At 34.7% G+C, this 15524-nt stretch overlaps 2 protein-coding genes across 3 annotated transcripts; one reads left to right on the forward strand and one right to left on the reverse strand.

Annotated features, from left to right (window-relative positions):
• Window positions 1–4581: 4581 nt before the first annotated feature.
• Window positions 4582–6947, forward strand: LOC100804915 (20 kDa chaperonin, chloroplastic). 2 transcript variants are annotated; one of them, XM_006593895.4, is made up of 6 exons: window positions 4582–4739; window positions 4964–5148; window positions 5334–5513; window positions 5652–5807; window positions 6283–6360; window positions 6622–6947. In XM_006593895.4, exons 2-6 carry the CDS (start codon window positions 4981–4983, stop codon window positions 6793–6795), a joined length of 756 nt encoding a protein of 251 aa, XP_006593958.1. In that variant the 5' UTR covers window positions 4582–4739; window positions 4964–4980; the 3' UTR covers window positions 6796–6947. The 2 variants fall into 2 exon arrangements, with proteins under 2 accessions (XP_006593958.1, XP_040863974.1); XM_041008040.1 differs by having other exon boundaries at window positions 4607–4739; window positions 4976–5148.
• Window positions 6948–7739: 792 nt separating this feature from the next.
• LOC100805456 (auxin response factor 19) lies at window positions 7740–15109 on the reverse strand. The gene is made up of 14 exons (XM_014765439.3): window positions 14726–15109; window positions 14071–14562; window positions 13128–13240; window positions 12940–13035; window positions 12777–12833; window positions 12494–12649; window positions 12308–12392; window positions 11901–11991; window positions 11649–11813; window positions 11368–11563; window positions 11103–11241; window positions 8807–10686; window positions 8479–8669; window positions 7740–8387 (listed from the first exon to the last, which is right to left on the reverse strand). Exons 2-14 carry the CDS (start codon window positions 14111–14113, stop codon window positions 8204–8206), a joined length of 3396 nt encoding a protein of 1131 aa, XP_014620925.1. The 5' UTR covers window positions 14114–14562; window positions 14726–15109; the 3' UTR covers window positions 7740–8203.
• Window positions 15110–15524: the final 415 nt, after the last annotated feature.

Genomic DNA, 15524 nt, shown 5'->3' on the forward strand with positions numbered 1-15524 from the left:
TGAAGCGAGGGAAGAATTTTGACTGCGGTCAGCACTCACTCGGCGAGGCGCGTACCTGGGAGAATTCGAGAGACCCATTGCGACTTGTCTGTCTACGTGGCACCCCATGTTAGCCCTACGCGTTCTGAAATTTTTAGGTGGAGGAAGATAATCTTGGACCACGTGTGTATTGTAATCCACGTGAACTTAATACAATTTGGCTAGGGATTCTATTTACTGCTACTCTCAATATTTAATGTTTGATTTGCTTTCAACATTGGGAGTATTTCTTAATGAATATATATATATATAACTTCAATTTAACACCCAAAATACTAATAAAGTGAGAAAAAAATATAAAATATTTAAAATATTAGAATGTAAAAATGTCACCACTTTTTCTTCAACTTCAATTTCATAATTTTCATTGCTCCCTAAAAGCAACAGTTGATAAATTAATAATAATTTTTTATATTTAGAATCAACGTATGAAAGCTTTTCAACTACAAGAAAAATTTCAAATGGTCTCTCATATTCTTTGATTTTTAACATGTTCCATTATATCATGTCAAATTTAAGAATTTCAACAAAATATAAATTTGAAGTGATTTTGATAGTTAAGAATCAAATACTATTATTTATTCAGTATCTACAGAAAGTAACTCTAGAAAAAAAAACATTTAATACTACTACTTCAACATTAAGGAAATTATTACTACATTAAATTATTTTTTAGAATAATTAGTGTATATTATTTATTAGAAACAAGATAAAATTTAAACATCTATCAGTATGAACTTAAATTTTAAAATATTTATTTACAAAAGAAATAAATTTCATGAGGTTGAATACTTTTTCAGTATACAGTAATATTTTATTAAGCATATCAGTGCCCGTTTTTATTATGTCAAGATTAATTAAACATTTTCAATAAATTGTTAAAAAAAAATCGCTGCCTTGCATCCATCAATCGATGGGATTCAGTTTACCATTTCCGTAAAAGGATAAAAATGTAAATTGGTATAAATTATTCTAATGATAGTTTTTATTATATAGTTCTTGCAATTTTTTTATGCATTTGTAATTAATTTATTTTGAAATGTAGTAAGTGATGCGAGAATTATCACATGTTATCGAAATATTATAATACATTGATCGGACATTTTTTGAATTGATTTTTATCACGAAGTAATTTTTTATTTTGATCTTACTACTAAAATTCTTAGCTACCATAAAAATATCAAAAAACTACTATCAAGTAGCATATTATTAATCTCGCTATCAAATGGTTTTTTTCTCCACCTATTTTACTTGTTAAACAGACGAAATTAATTATTTAATCGTAGAAGTATTAAACATTCTAAGAAAAAGTAGCTGAAGAGTAAAGAGACAGGGTTGGAGACATATGCCCCACGTGTATATTTTACGTCATGTGTGATGCTTATGTTCTCCCATTGTCATAATCTGATTCGATCATGACCTTTCTAATCCCGATTCAGAATGCCCCGTATGACCACAACCACCTGGTGCAATGCATTCCATCGTTTTCACTTTCCTCACATCAACTAATCCCTTTTATTTTCCCTTTAATATGTATAGGACTTCATGTTATTATTTAATAAGTAAAATTAATAAATAAAAAAGGTTTAATTATATAAAATGGAATGAGGGTTTCTTTTTTCTGGAGAGGGTCGGCAAAAGACAAAATTATACTACTATTAAAATCAAGGTATCAGCAGTACCAACTAGATACAAGATAACAAAGTAAAGCTAAGTTACACAACAGTAAAAATCTACTCATAATTATATTCACCAAAAAAAAAGTTACTCAAAATTATGTATGTACGTGTAACTGATTACTCGTAACCGGTAACCGGTAACCATAATCGATTTATTCCTCCATATAATTGATTAACTCATGCCTTTCATACAGCCATCACAAACCTTGTATTCCAGCCAAAAAAAAAATTCACACGCCTGGTATAATCGACTATGCTTCTCCACATAATCAATTATGCGAGGGAGAAAAAGACTCGAGAAGCTCAGCATGAGCACGTGTCCGAAAGCTGCAACTTGTGAGGAAGAAGAAATGCGAGAAGCACAAAGTTGCAATGTCAAGATTTCCACACAAATCTTTGCTATCTTCAGTGGAACATGAAAACATGAACCCCACAATTTTTCTGAACATTTCTTACCTGTTTTCAGGCTACCAAGAGAACGAAAAAACTTACTTCCTTGTTCTTCCATCATATCCTCCTCCTCCACACTATTTCTTACAAAGCAAATACAGTGTAAGAAATGCTTTCACCAAATTACTAACCACAAATCAACAAAGTCATATTGCACTTGATAGATAAACTAGTTGAGAATGTTGGGGAGAAAAAGGCCACACCTCGAAAGATTGGTGGTGATAGGCCATTTGCGTAAGTGCTGGACAATTGCTTGTCTTTTAAATACATAAATAGTTACAATTTCTTGTGTTACTTTTTATTTTATGCATGTTTGGTTTGCTTTAATTTCGTCTGCTTATTTATAGTTTTTGTTTATGGTTAGGTTTAAATTTTCGGTTAGTTCTATAGAAAAGTTTAATGTTTTTGCTTATTTTAATATAATCAGTTTTAATTAAATCGTTTTGGTTAATTAGAATTGAATAATCTACTTTTTCAATCTATGGTTGATGCAGCATGGCAAGCACCATGTTAGGGCTAGCTGGCCTGGGAGTCAATCGAGATCATATGCTTCATTGAAAGGGATATACAATTATATGTGAAAATTGAGTCTATTTATATCAACCTTATAACCCCATGATAATTTTTTTGTTAGTGTTAGATTTGGCTAACTTTAAAAAGTTTGTAATTTCGTATTTTAAATCTTTATGTATATCTTTTGCTCACAATTTATTAAAAAAACCACTTTGTATTTTTTACTATGAGATAGGTGTCTCGTGAACGTTGGGCCTTGTTGTTATTATTGCTTTATTTATATTATTTTAGATGCTACAAAATGAACAAATAGAATTAATTGATTATAAAACATTAATTTGTTAAATGATTTTGCAACTCAAAAAGTTAAAATATTAATATAAAATTTAATAATTATATTTCATTAAATTTCTTTTTATAAATTTTACCTTATGTCCTGATATTTATAGACACGACCATGCTTCATGAAAATCATCCCTCTAAAAATTAATGGGAGATAACTCTATTCCATGAGTTACGAGAAAGAAATAGACATCTTGAATTTTTAAAGCTAAACAAGGCTTTATCGGTCTTAACACATTTAGATTTGTGTTGAATGATTTAAAATTTAAAATAGACTTAAATATGTTTTTAATTTGAATAATTATTTTTTTTATTCCTAAAAAAATCTGTTTTTATTAGCTTTTCAAATTTTAAAAAAATTACTTTTAATTTCTTTTTTCATTACAATGGTCTTACAATTTGTAATGTGTTTTCACTCACATAATTTATTTTAAGAATTTTTTTAAAAAATATTTTTTGGCGGTTTAAAGCCGTCACAATAAAAATAAATAAAAACAACCACAATTTCACGTCCATTTTTTTTCTAGGTAACCAATATTCTATAACTGTCTTTTACATTAGTTAATGATGTCAAAAGGGATGTAGGAATCTAGGCAGTGTACACATTTGATGCACTTTCTACATCAATTTAATCCAAAATTGATGTAAAAAGCAATTTTTCACATGGGTTTAAAATTGAAGTTAAAAACATCTCTTTTAATATTACTGGATTCAACATTGGTTCAAAATTGACATTAAAACTCTTTTTCAATTGACGTTAAAGATCTTTTATGTAGGAATGCATATTCCGATGGTTTTAAATCAACAAAAAAAAAATATTTTTTTAACAAATTTATTTTTAAAAAAATATTTTGGTAATTAAAAATTATGATAAATTGTAAAACTATGAACACAATAATAAAAAGGAATTATAAGTAATTTTTCATAAATTTGAGGAACTGATAAAAATATAATTTTTAAGAACTCAAAAAATAACTACCTAAATTTAAACAATTAAAAATATATTTAAGTCTCTAAAATAATATGAAAACATTAGTTAACATGAATTTAAATAAATATGTATATATTTAATGTATGTTTAGATTCCTGTCGGTTTATTAAGAATCACAGTAAAATGTTAGTTTTTATCTAATAGTACTATCTAAATATTTTATTTTCAAAATCTAATACTGTATCATTTTGAAATAAATGCACACTAGTTTTGTTATTGCACAATTTGTATTGCAAAGTGGAGTTGGAATAGCTAAACGGCTAAACCTCGTTTCCATTTGGATTCTAATCCCAGGAGTTGTTTCGGCTTTTGGGCTTTGTTCTTACGATGTATTTTTGGACTTCTGTTTCCGCTGTATCTTGTCTCGTTCTAATTTGCCCTGTTAAACCCTCGTGATTATGGTTAAAAAAATACACTAGTTTTAATTTTTAAATCTTTCCACTTACTATTTTTGTATGATAAACATTAATATTTTAAAATATTGAATATATTTTTATAAAAAAATTATGCAGAAGATTTGTAAAAAACACTGTAGTATAAGTGTATAACATTATTACTTTATTATAAATTATTTTTGCCGATTTGATTTGGATACTCGTAAGAAGAAGACATTGGGGAGTGGTGCACCGTGCACTGCACTAAGGTCCTATAAATTTGCCTAGGGTTTATATTAATCTTTTCACTGTTCCTCCTACTTTCCAAGCTTCCTGGCACACTTTGATAAGGTACACTCTCTTATCTCTATTCATCTTTGTTTTTTTGTTAGCAAAGCAAAACTATTGTTTCTCGGGAAATTTAAGATAATTCAATTGGATAACCTGAACGAAAATCTCAATTTTGTGCTGTTGTCGGAGTGACTCAGAAAAAAATGCAATGCACGATTCTAATAGCATTATTTATGATACATTTTCTGTTGTTGAAGGTAGCGTAGGTTAATTTTCATTTTCAGTTTTTTGTGCAGCTCCAATGGCAACCTCTCAAATCACTTCATCATTGAGGAACTTGCCTGCATTTGAAAGGTTTCAACCTTCAACGCTTCGATTTCCTTCTGCTGGGCACGTCAGAATTGGGACACTGACACAAACCTCGTTTCCCTCTTTCGTTGTCAAAGCCGCCACTGTTGTCGCCCCCAAGGTCTTTATTGTCATTGTTATTAATGCATTTGATTATATGTTTCAATGCTTCATTCTTAGGTGAACTTTGTGATTGATTCTTGACATAGATTATAATAAGTTTTGGCCCTTTGTATTGTTTCCAGTGTTTTGGTTTTTACATTCAGTTCGGTGTTACATATTTTCTGATTGTATTTCACAATGCAGCACACCACTGTTAAGCCTCTGGGTGATAGAGTACTGGTGAAAATTAAGGATGCAGAGGAGAAGACTGCAGGTGGGATTTTACTGCCAGCAACTGCTCAAGGCAAGCCTCAAGGAGGTGAAGTGGTTGCTGTTGGGGATGGGAAGTCGGTTGGGAAGAGCAAAGTGGATGTTAGTGTGAAGGTGATGTTACTATGTTGGCAAAATCATTGATGCTTCAATCTATTCTCATTTATTTTTCTAAATTTGGGGGCAGGAGATTGGGGGAAGGGGGTGTTTTCCTCTTAATTGCAAACTTATGTGATGCAGTTGTTTGTACAGACAGGTTTGCAGGTTGTGTATTCAAAGTATGCAGGGACTGAGGTGGAGTTCAATGGTTCAAAACATCTTATTCTGAAGGACGATGACATCGTTGGTATCCTTGAAACAGATGAGGTCAAGGATCTTAAACCCTTAAATGATAGAGTCTTGATAAAGGTGTGTTACTCTCTAGATCTTTGTTTATTTTGATGTTGAATGTTAGGAGGAGAATTGCATTGGATAGTTTTTCAATCATATATTAGGTTGTTTTTGGCTAAACAACTTAATTAAGCCCTTATTCAATAAGTTCTAATCACAGAAGGGTTTTTTACCATAAAATTTGTTAGAATAAGGTGAAAAAGAGCTTATTTGATAAGCTACACCAAAAAGCGAATTGAAATAGGCCAAAAAGAGCTTCCAAGAGACATAAGATATTTTCGTAAGCTTAAATAAGTTCCCCATAAGCTCTTCCAATTTTCCCCCATAATCATTTAATGCTCAAGGTGTATTGTTGTTCTGCCCATTTTGTATCTTGTTCTTGCCATATTTTGCTACAAGGCTGTGGCATTTACTGAACATGGTTTCTGCTTATTTTACATGCCTGTGGCAATGAATTAATGATGGTATCTACTGATTTGTTTAAATACTCCAGGTTGCAGAAGCGGATGAAAAAACTGCTGGAGGGTTGTTGCTCACAGAGGCAACCAAGGAAAAACCATCTATTGGAACAGTGAGCTTTCATGTTGTTAACTTCTTGTGTTGAAAAGATAGTGTAGTTACCCCCAAAAATACTTTTGAAAAAATTGCTTGAGTGGTCAGAAGAATGTGTTGAGAACTGATACTTGCCAGTATTGTATTTCCTTGTACTACAGTCCTAGATAGGTGCTATGGAGTAACAATACTTTGCCAGAATAATGTTTTCTAATAAATCTTGCTTATTTATTTTCTGAGATTAGTTCGTAATATTTTTGCTCTACTCTTGATGTTACAGGTGATAGCAGTTGGTCCGGGGCCTCTGGATGAGGAAGGTAATAGAAAGCCATTGTCTGTCGTGCCCGGGAATACAGTTCTGTACTCCAAGTATGCAGGGAATGACTTCAAGGGCAAAGATGGTTCTGACTACATTGCCTTGAGGGCCTCAGATGTCATGGCTATCCTGTCCTAGTCAGTATTTAGTAGCAAATATTTTTTTGTTCCCTAACCCAAAATTTTGAGTTAATGCCGAGGGAAATGGATATTTATGTTGTGAAGACAGCTTGAAATATAGTTGATTGCAACTCTGTTCCTTAGACAATTTTGCGTTAAATTGAAACGTTTGAAATATATTATTTTCTACGGCCTTTCAACTTCCCTCTCTTGTATGTGGACACACTTCCATGGCCTTAGCCTATTTCCACCGAATCCAATTAGAAAGCTTGTAAAGGCATCGTCCTCGTAAGGCATTTTACATTTGGTGCTTCAACTCAAGAATGAACAATTAGTCTGTATGAGCAACCAGTCAAAAGCCCATATGCAAATAACTTCATCGCAAACTTCAGTATAAAATTTATTGTTATTTTTAATAAATGTAAGATCCAGTAATTGCATTGCTTCGTAACGTCAGTCCTCAGAATAGGTAATTAACCCATTATAAAAAAATTAATTAACAGTTATTTATAATTAGTTCTTCGGTTTGATATTAATTTGGGCTGTTTTTTTTTTTTTTTATCACTGCATATTCTCACAGGTATATCTGCATCGTAAAACATGATACTGTGAAAATTAAGTTTTTAAAGTACAAAATGTCATTTTTAAAAATAACTAAAACGAATATTATGATAGAAGTCTAGGTGTAAATATTCTGTGTGACTAGAATAAAGGTAAAAGAATTTCCATTGAAATTTACAGGTGGAAATTGAAGGCATCTTGAAACTATTTGTCAAAGCTGTCTCTCTTGGACGCGCAAAAAGCTAATTGTAATTGAAGCACATTAATTCCAAAATTGAAGAGTTTAAAAAGAAACTGAGTTTTTCTTCATCCATAATGGACACCGTGGAAACATCGTAGGCACTTTATACAAGAGCTAGAATTGGCATGCATTCTTCGTTGTCTCAGGCTCTGGGCAATCACTTAGACACCAAACTTCCGTATACAACTTTAACCATGACAAGATTTACAAGAGATAAGTAAAAATTAATGTTTATATCAGAACGATCATATTATACACTAGCTGCCCTATTCTGTTGTCCCTTGCAAAAAATGAAAAAGAAATCCTAATCAAACAACCACAAGAAAAGCTGATTCCGAAGTTATAGGATCTGTAGCATTAATAGTGTAAGGGAAACTGCTCTTGCTACATTTGAGGATCTAAACTTTCTCACCATCAAAAGTGGTGTGGTGAAGAGAACTAGGATGCAGTTATGGGTCCAGTCCACCTCTAATACAATCCCCAATAAACTGCATCATTTGTAATGAATGTGTACTTTCCATTTGAGAAGCACCAACCAGAAGTTTTGTTAGGTTAAGAAGTTGGTTCTCCACCACCACTTGAAATGCACAAGTTGATCTCTCTTAAGCGTCAGCATTTGACATCATTACCTATTAAAGGAGGCAGCTGAGTTATCTTCATACTGTCCCCTCCATGCATTGCCACTGTCTGTCCCACTGTAAGCTTGATTGGGGATTGGAACATTACCACCTAAATCCCCATCCAAGCTCATTTGCTGCACTTCTGCAGATGACAATATCTTTATGCTCTGGACACAGCTTACAAATTCACTGCAAGGAATCATAAGTTGGTGGTCAATTAAAACAAATCAGAATTGCAGAAATAGTAGGCTTACAAATTATTAAGGACTTAGCTACTTACTCCCAAGGGTCATCACCAACAAGAAGAATGTCATTTTCATGATCCACATATACTAATTTCCAATCAGTCCTTAGAGGATCTTCTAGCTGCCCTTCAATCCCAAACATTCTAGCCAAATCATGCCGGAGTTCATCATATCCCTTGTAACGGGTAACATCAATACATCTTCCAACAGAGCCACGCTTTTGAACCTACAAAATTTGTACATCATTTTGAATTTTAATACACCATATAATCTCATAATTCATTTAACTTAGAGGCACACACACAATGCGGCCAGTAAATATACCAAATAGATTTATTTGCAATTGTCAAAAGAATGGCAAACCTTAGTATATGTTCGCATTCGTGGAGTTTGGTTAGCCCGCAAGCCATTATTATTATTTAAAACCCCAGTATCATTGATGCCAACATCACTTGAGCAACCTGGCTTGAAAGGCATGTTTGGCACTCCAAACGACTGTGAGCTGATGTCAGCAGTTGACAGCTCAGTTTCAATCTCTCTTGGAGCACCACCATAGTTAGACAACAAATTTTGAAGATCTTTTTGAGAGTCATACCCCGTTAGAAGCATAGTATCAGGGGTTAGACCATCCAGATTGGAGTCAAATGGTAAACTATTTCTTGGGTGTGATTGGACATCCCCTTCCATGCAGAAGTTGGAAAGTGGCAAGTTCTGCTGGACATTACCAGGAGGATCAAGACAGTAAGATGTTCCAGAAGAAGCTTCTAGTTGATCAGTAATTGTCCCTTTATACTTCAACTGGTCAGGTCCTTTTACATTGAGAAACTCCTGTTTGATCTGCGTGTCAGGCTTACTGTGAAGCTCCTGTATCAGATTACTAGTGGGCTCAACTATCAAACTTCCCCTTAATGTGGCTGGTAATTGCTGATTTCTTTTCAGGAGGTTTGGGGGAGTCACCTGGCAGTTATTAGTAGATGGAGAGGTTGAGCATGATGGGGCATCTCCCTCAGTTAGTGTAGAGGGAGCTCTAGTGATGGTAAGTGATTTCTGTGTATTCTGGGGATGGTTCATTGAAAGCTTCTGTGATTGCATAAGAGATGAAGATAAGTTGTTGCTGTTGAGAAGCTTCTCTGTTGAGAATGCGTTATTGCCTAGTTGTTGAGGTTGATGCTGAGATATAGGCGGCAGGGGCTGCGGTAATTGCTGGTTTTGTTGGTGAGTATTTTGTTGTTGTAGAAGCTGAGACAGCAAAAGTGGGGTAGACGTGGAAAGTAGTCGTTGTTGATGCTGCTGCTGCTGCTGCAATTTCTGTAGCAACTGCAGGTGGAGTTGTTGCTCAGAGGGATTTTGCTGTAACATTTGAGTGGCTGGGGGTTGTTGTGGTGCTCTCTGTGGCAGGTTTTGCTGCAACAACTGCAATGGAGATTGTTGCAATTGTGTCTGCTGTTGTTGTTGCTGCCTCTGTAAGAGGCTAGCTTGCTGATCTATCTGTTGCTGAAATTGTGAGTCTTGTGGTAAGGATGTCAATGGCAATGTATTCTTAGTAGCTGACTGGATACCTCCTGAGAGTAACTGTTGTTGCTGAAGTTGACCATATGCCATTGGTTGTTGTGAAAACTGATTTGTAATCTGGTTAGAGGCGACTACCCCATTATTCATAATAGTAGCATGTTGACTTGACTGTTGTTTCTGAGGCTGCTGTCCTAGCTGCTGAGGCAGTTGCTGCCACAATGGCAGATTTTGTGGTTCAGGCAGTTGTTGTTCCCTCTGCTGCTGGAGATGGTTCATTGGTACTTGCAACAATGACTGTAGCTGCTGCTGTTGTTGCTGCTGTAGCTGCTGCTGCTGCTGTTGTTGTTGCTGTTGCTGCTGCTGCAGCTGTTGTTGTTGCTGCAACTGTTGCTGCTGAGGCCATGACACTGGAGACTGTTGCAACTGGTTGATTTGATTTGGTAGATTAGGTTTGTTTAATTGAAGACTTGGGGTAGAGAGGACAGGAGCTTGAAAGCTCAATAACTTGGAAGGGTCATCAGTGCTAAGGTTACCCTGAAGGGTATTAAATGGAAGCATTGATGGGAAACATCCTGATTGAGCAGCAGTGAGCTGGTTATTCTGCTGCATGCTCATCCATTGCACTAAACTGAAACCAGGAAATATTGAACTTGAGGCATCCTTCATGCCAAAGTCATCTCCAAGCCAGGGCACTGCTCTTTTGAAAGCATTTTCCATATCTGACTCATCATCTGCATAATCAATTGCAAGGATCATCTGTCACCACTTACCATGCACAATGATGGGAATAAGAATAAAATGCAGGTTTCATAAGTGGTGCCATTCAAAAATCATATTATAAACGAGGCTGTACATTCAACACAGAAGTAATTTGATTCCTTTTTTCATAATGCGAGGCTGACTCTATAAACAGTAAGATAATTGGCAACTATTAACTAACACATCTATTGTCAGCATTTTTTTTACAAGATATGACCATTAAAATGATACTCGATTTGAAGTAAGATAGATATTTGAATTGTTTACAAAAAGAAAATAATCAAAGAAAGTATCAGTAAAGGTAACAAGTGAACCACATAAATCAATTGTAGACAAAAGAAAATCTTCAAAATGAAAGCTGAACTAGCTAGGGGTGAAGTCTTGCTACCTGGCATTCCTGGTTGCCGGGGGAACTTTGGCCTAAAAAATGGAGGTGGACAAATGTAGAAAGGAGTCACCACTGGTTCAATTTCCCAGATTGAAACTCTACTGGGGCGTTCACCAGCTGTTGATTCATCCCATCCAACCTACCAATAATTCAAAAGATGTAATTGAATGATAGTGTAAAAAATCTTCACACTGTCAGTGCATATATTTTTTAGTCATAAACTTTTCTACAGTTTCTTTATAAAAATTTAACGTTTTGATAATACCTGAATATTGCGCCACTGTGAGCTTTTCCATCGGACAGGATCCAAGTCATTGATCCCAGTGATTGTCCCCATATATCTGCGTACCCCAGACTCCTCAGTTTCAAACATCATTCTAAATCTCATTCCAAGAGAAACTTGGGTGTACGTGACTTTGTTATACTTGGCTAATGGAACAACAAATTCAGAGGGGCTAGCCCTGTCAAATTCAAAGGAGCATTGTTCAATGGATGTCATGCCATGCCATGTCATGGTAATACACATATGCAGTATGCCAAATGTACCTTGGATTGTAAAATATAGTGAATGGGCTGTTATTTGCAGCAGCATGAGCAGCAGCAGCAAGAATGCCAATATGCATGCTGTCACTGGATATCACTGACGAAGAGAGTGCTGGTTGCTGTCTATTAGCACGCCTTATACCTAAAAGAAGATGCTGTTTTTCATCTCTAAAAATAACCAAAAACAATTTTGCTCAGCAACAAGGGGTCAAAATATTCCAGAATATCCACATGCAAAATATAATGGTATCTTACCTGATAAAAAGAACAGAATCTCCGGCAAACAGTCTTTTAGTGCTGACAAATACACTCCATCCAGTAGTCAATAGATGCCTCTTTGGTTGTCCTGTAGCCGATGTGCAACCAAGATTAGCAATTAGCATTCAAACTCTGTAAAAATCAATTACACAGCTTCTATGTTCACAATTTGGTCAAAACCACGCATAAGATTATTCTAAAAGTAAGAGTTTTTATTTTTTGAAAAAAAAAATCTGTTTTAGTTCAACCAAAATGATGTTGCATTTGAACCACTAAGGAGACAACATATGCCTTAGTGGTTTAGTTTAGAAAGCACTATATTTCAATGCTGACATATACCATATTAAGGACTATATATTAAAGAAAGATGGAAATGAATAAAGAACATGTTAAAGGGGAAATACCCCGATAAATATGTCTAAATGCCCATGTATTGTCGTGCAAATCCTTGGCAACAAGCTCCTGAGCTGGAGGTTGCATTGAATAATCCTATCAAAATAAACACGCTTACTGTCAGCATGCAAACTTCTTGGGATTCTATCTCAAGCTACAAAGAATAAAAAAAAGAAGCGAAAATGTTATGCTCGTACCAAAGGTGGGAATATTTTCTCAGCTGCTCTACGTGGCACAGAAAATCCACCATGAGTGCTAGTGTCACTAGCTGTAAGAGTTTTGCAAAAGAACTCAGTGGGTTGACGGTTTTGTTTGAGACCCATGTCTGATGCCAGTATTGCTTCTTTCTCATACTGTAAGAGCCAAATCAAACAAACTTTGATGTATTACACATCATTTGCTTGAGAGGACCTTAAATAAAAGGTGGGAAACAAATCCCACATGCAATAAACAAATTCTCAGATTGAACAGCTAACATACTTTGTTTACAGGTTGAAGGGTCATCTGTGCATACACCTCGTCAGTTTCAGGATCAGCCTGCTCCAAAATACATAATAATATTATACCATTGTATCAAATCATAGAGCAATTAAAATGGTATCAAATGCAGATCAGGAATGTCACATGTGGGAAGTGCACGTACATGCAACGCAACATTGTGAAGCATGCAAATCAACTTGGATGGAAGGTTAGGGTAACTTGGTATGAAGTCAGCCTCCTTTTGCATGGAAGCTGCAACCTGAAAGTTATAATAATCAAAAAGAAATTTATATCTACAGAAAGATCATGCAGTAACACTTATTTAATAGAATCATGGCATAAGAAAAATACTTGTTCACTGTGTCCTTGGGGGAAGTAAACCACAAGACTACCAACAGGAGGCAAAGAAACCAAAGGTCCAGCACAAGCGTGCCATAACTCTGAATTGATTGTCTTCCTTTCCCCTGTTAACAAAACAAACATAATGTTACCCCTTTGAACAAAAATATAACTAAGTTTTTCTCTAACAGTTTTCTTCAAGCATGCTATGAAGAAGAGATGCAGAATTTCAAAAGGATATATTATATACTACAGAACACTAAAATTCATTAATAATCAATATTTTCTCAGGGGGCAGTAGCTTAATCACATATTTGCAATTGCCAAAAGGCATTTTTGGTGAAAAAGGCAAGGAACAGATCTTGCATATTCCTCTTGTATTGATATCAGTAGACCCATTACCCATAAAGAATATACTTAGAAGGTAATTAACTTCGGGTGAAAACCCTTTCCTTTTTTAAATTTTTTTATTATATAGGAATCATATTCCCTCTGAAGACTATCACGCAAACATATTCATCATTTCCCTTCTTGCAATGAAACTTCAGAAACAACATCTGACACTTTTGCACAATTTACCATATTATTACTACACCCGGTCACAAATCAAACTAAGTGAACAAACAACTCCGGAAGTTTAAGCAAAAGAACATCAACGACACAGCGAGATGAAAAGCAATTCTCTCTTCATCATCTTTCAGGAGAAAAATGCCAATTATTGCATATCTAAGAAAACCATTTTGGACACAAACATGTCAAATGCCCATATTTATTCCATCTAAAATGCTATTTGATTAATTTAACAACACAAAAGCAGCATTTTCTTTGAAGACAATCATCCTCGGAGTCACTGACCAGGTTATGTTTTATGATTGATGAAATAGGAAAACACAAGCAGAGAAAGAGAGAGATAGAGACAGGAATGATGAGGCAGTAAACTTTGAGAAAAACTCACCTTCGCCAGAATTAGGCAAGTAACCGTTGGATGGAGCCTTCATTACGACCTATAAAAAAAAAACAATGACCGCAAAACAAATTCACCACATGGCCTTTTCTAGCAACAAGATTTGCCCTTGTCCCACAGGATTTTCATAACAAGACAATTCAAACTTCAATTCGTCCAGCACTGCCACAGAAAACGAACACAAAATTGTCCACTCATATGGAAGAATAGGATCAACAAAAAAACTGACCCTTTTCCCTCAAATGCAACTAATTTCTAACTCCAACTTCCACACAGCACAAGCTCTCCAAATTCAACAACTTAACATCGAAGGATTCAAGTCACACCAAATCTCAAACAAATAGGACAAAAACCCCAGCATTGGAATCCATGTGGCTGCACAAATCAAAACGCCAAAACCAACACTTTGAGCTGAAATGAAAGCATCCGCATCAGCAAAGAATGGAAAACAAGTGAAGCTGATGATGTCCAAGAGGCCAAAATCTGTGCAGCAGAAAAGAACCCTTTCAATAACACCACCAGACCAAACAACAGAAAGAAAAAACAAAACAACAAAAAAGGCAACTTTGAGAAGAAAGAAAAAAAAAAGTGATGAAGCCCAAGTCCAAGATAATAAATATATCAAAGTATGACGTAAAGAAATCACCTTAGACCAGCAGCGACCATATTCATGAGCGTGGACAAAAGAAGAGAGAGAAGAAGTGACGAATATAGAAAAGCATGAAATGGGTATGCAGTGTTGTTTCTGGGGATTGAGGTGGCACAACAAGCTGATGCAGCAGAGAGATGAAAATGGAAAGAAAGAGAGACGAGAAAACAGAGACAGAACAAAAGCAAGACAGCTTTATTTCTGTGTATGTGAATGTGAACTGAACAAGCCGACATCAAATATAGACCAAAGCAGTTGATCACAGACAATAAACACAAAACACACATTTTAACGTTCCTCACTTTACACACTGCTGTAGTGGTGTTTATTTTTTCTTATGTTTTTTTCTATTAGTAAAAGGGTTAAAAGTGGTAAAACTGGAACACATCCTAGTATTATTCGACAAGACACAAATGGAGTAATCGTTTTATTTGCTGAAAATGTGAAGCAAGGTGAAATTGAGAAAATGTTAAATAGTAGCAGTAATTGAAATTGTTGTCATTTTAGTATTTCAAATGCATAATTTATCATCGTTATGATTTTAAAATTTAAAATTTTATTATTTTTATAATCTCTAATGAAACAAACAGTAAAGTTTAATGTGATTAACAAATTTCAATTTTAGATATTTATTTAACATTTTTGTAATTTTAAGATATTACTATGCAGTAAAAAAACTATTATGACCGTATTTCACAAGTTCAGCTGTTAATATGAGTTTACTAGAAGCAAATGACAAGTTGAAGATATTAACACGTGTTCACTCTAATGCTATGTTTATTTGGATGGAGAAAAA

The sequence above is a fragment of the Glycine max genome, chromosome 13 (assembly GCF_000004515.6).
Source record: "Glycine max cultivar Williams 82 chromosome 13, Glycine_max_v4.0, whole genome shotgun sequence".
Lineage (NCBI taxonomy): Eukaryota > Viridiplantae > Streptophyta > Magnoliopsida > Fabales > Fabaceae > Glycine > Glycine max.

Bases quoted from the DNA above. Each gene is read 5' to 3' on its own strand.
- LOC100804915 (XM_006593895.4), top strand. From the start codon at position 4,981: ATGGCAACCTCTCAAATCACTTCATCATTGAGGAACTTGCCTGCATTT. The intron at 5,149-5,333 runs GTCTTTATTGTC...TTCACAATGCAG, and splicing joins CCACTGTTGTCGCCCCCAAG to CACACCACTGTTAAGCCTCT. The intron at 6,361-6,621 runs GTGAGCTTTCAT...TTGATGTTACAG, and splicing joins AAAAACCATCTATTGGAACA to GTGATAGCAGTTGGTCCGGG.
- LOC100805456 (XM_014765439.3), bottom strand. From the start codon at position 14,113: ATGAAGGCTCCATCCAACGGTTACTTGCCTAATTCTGGCGAAG. The intron at 11,992-12,307 runs GTATTTCCCCTT...CATCGGCTACAG, and splicing joins ATTTAGACATATTTATCGGG to GACAACCAAAGAGGCATCTA. The intron at 8,670-8,806 runs GTTTGCCATTCT...CAAATTTTGTAG, and splicing joins GAATGCGAACATATACTAAG to GTTCAAAAGCGTGGCTCTGT.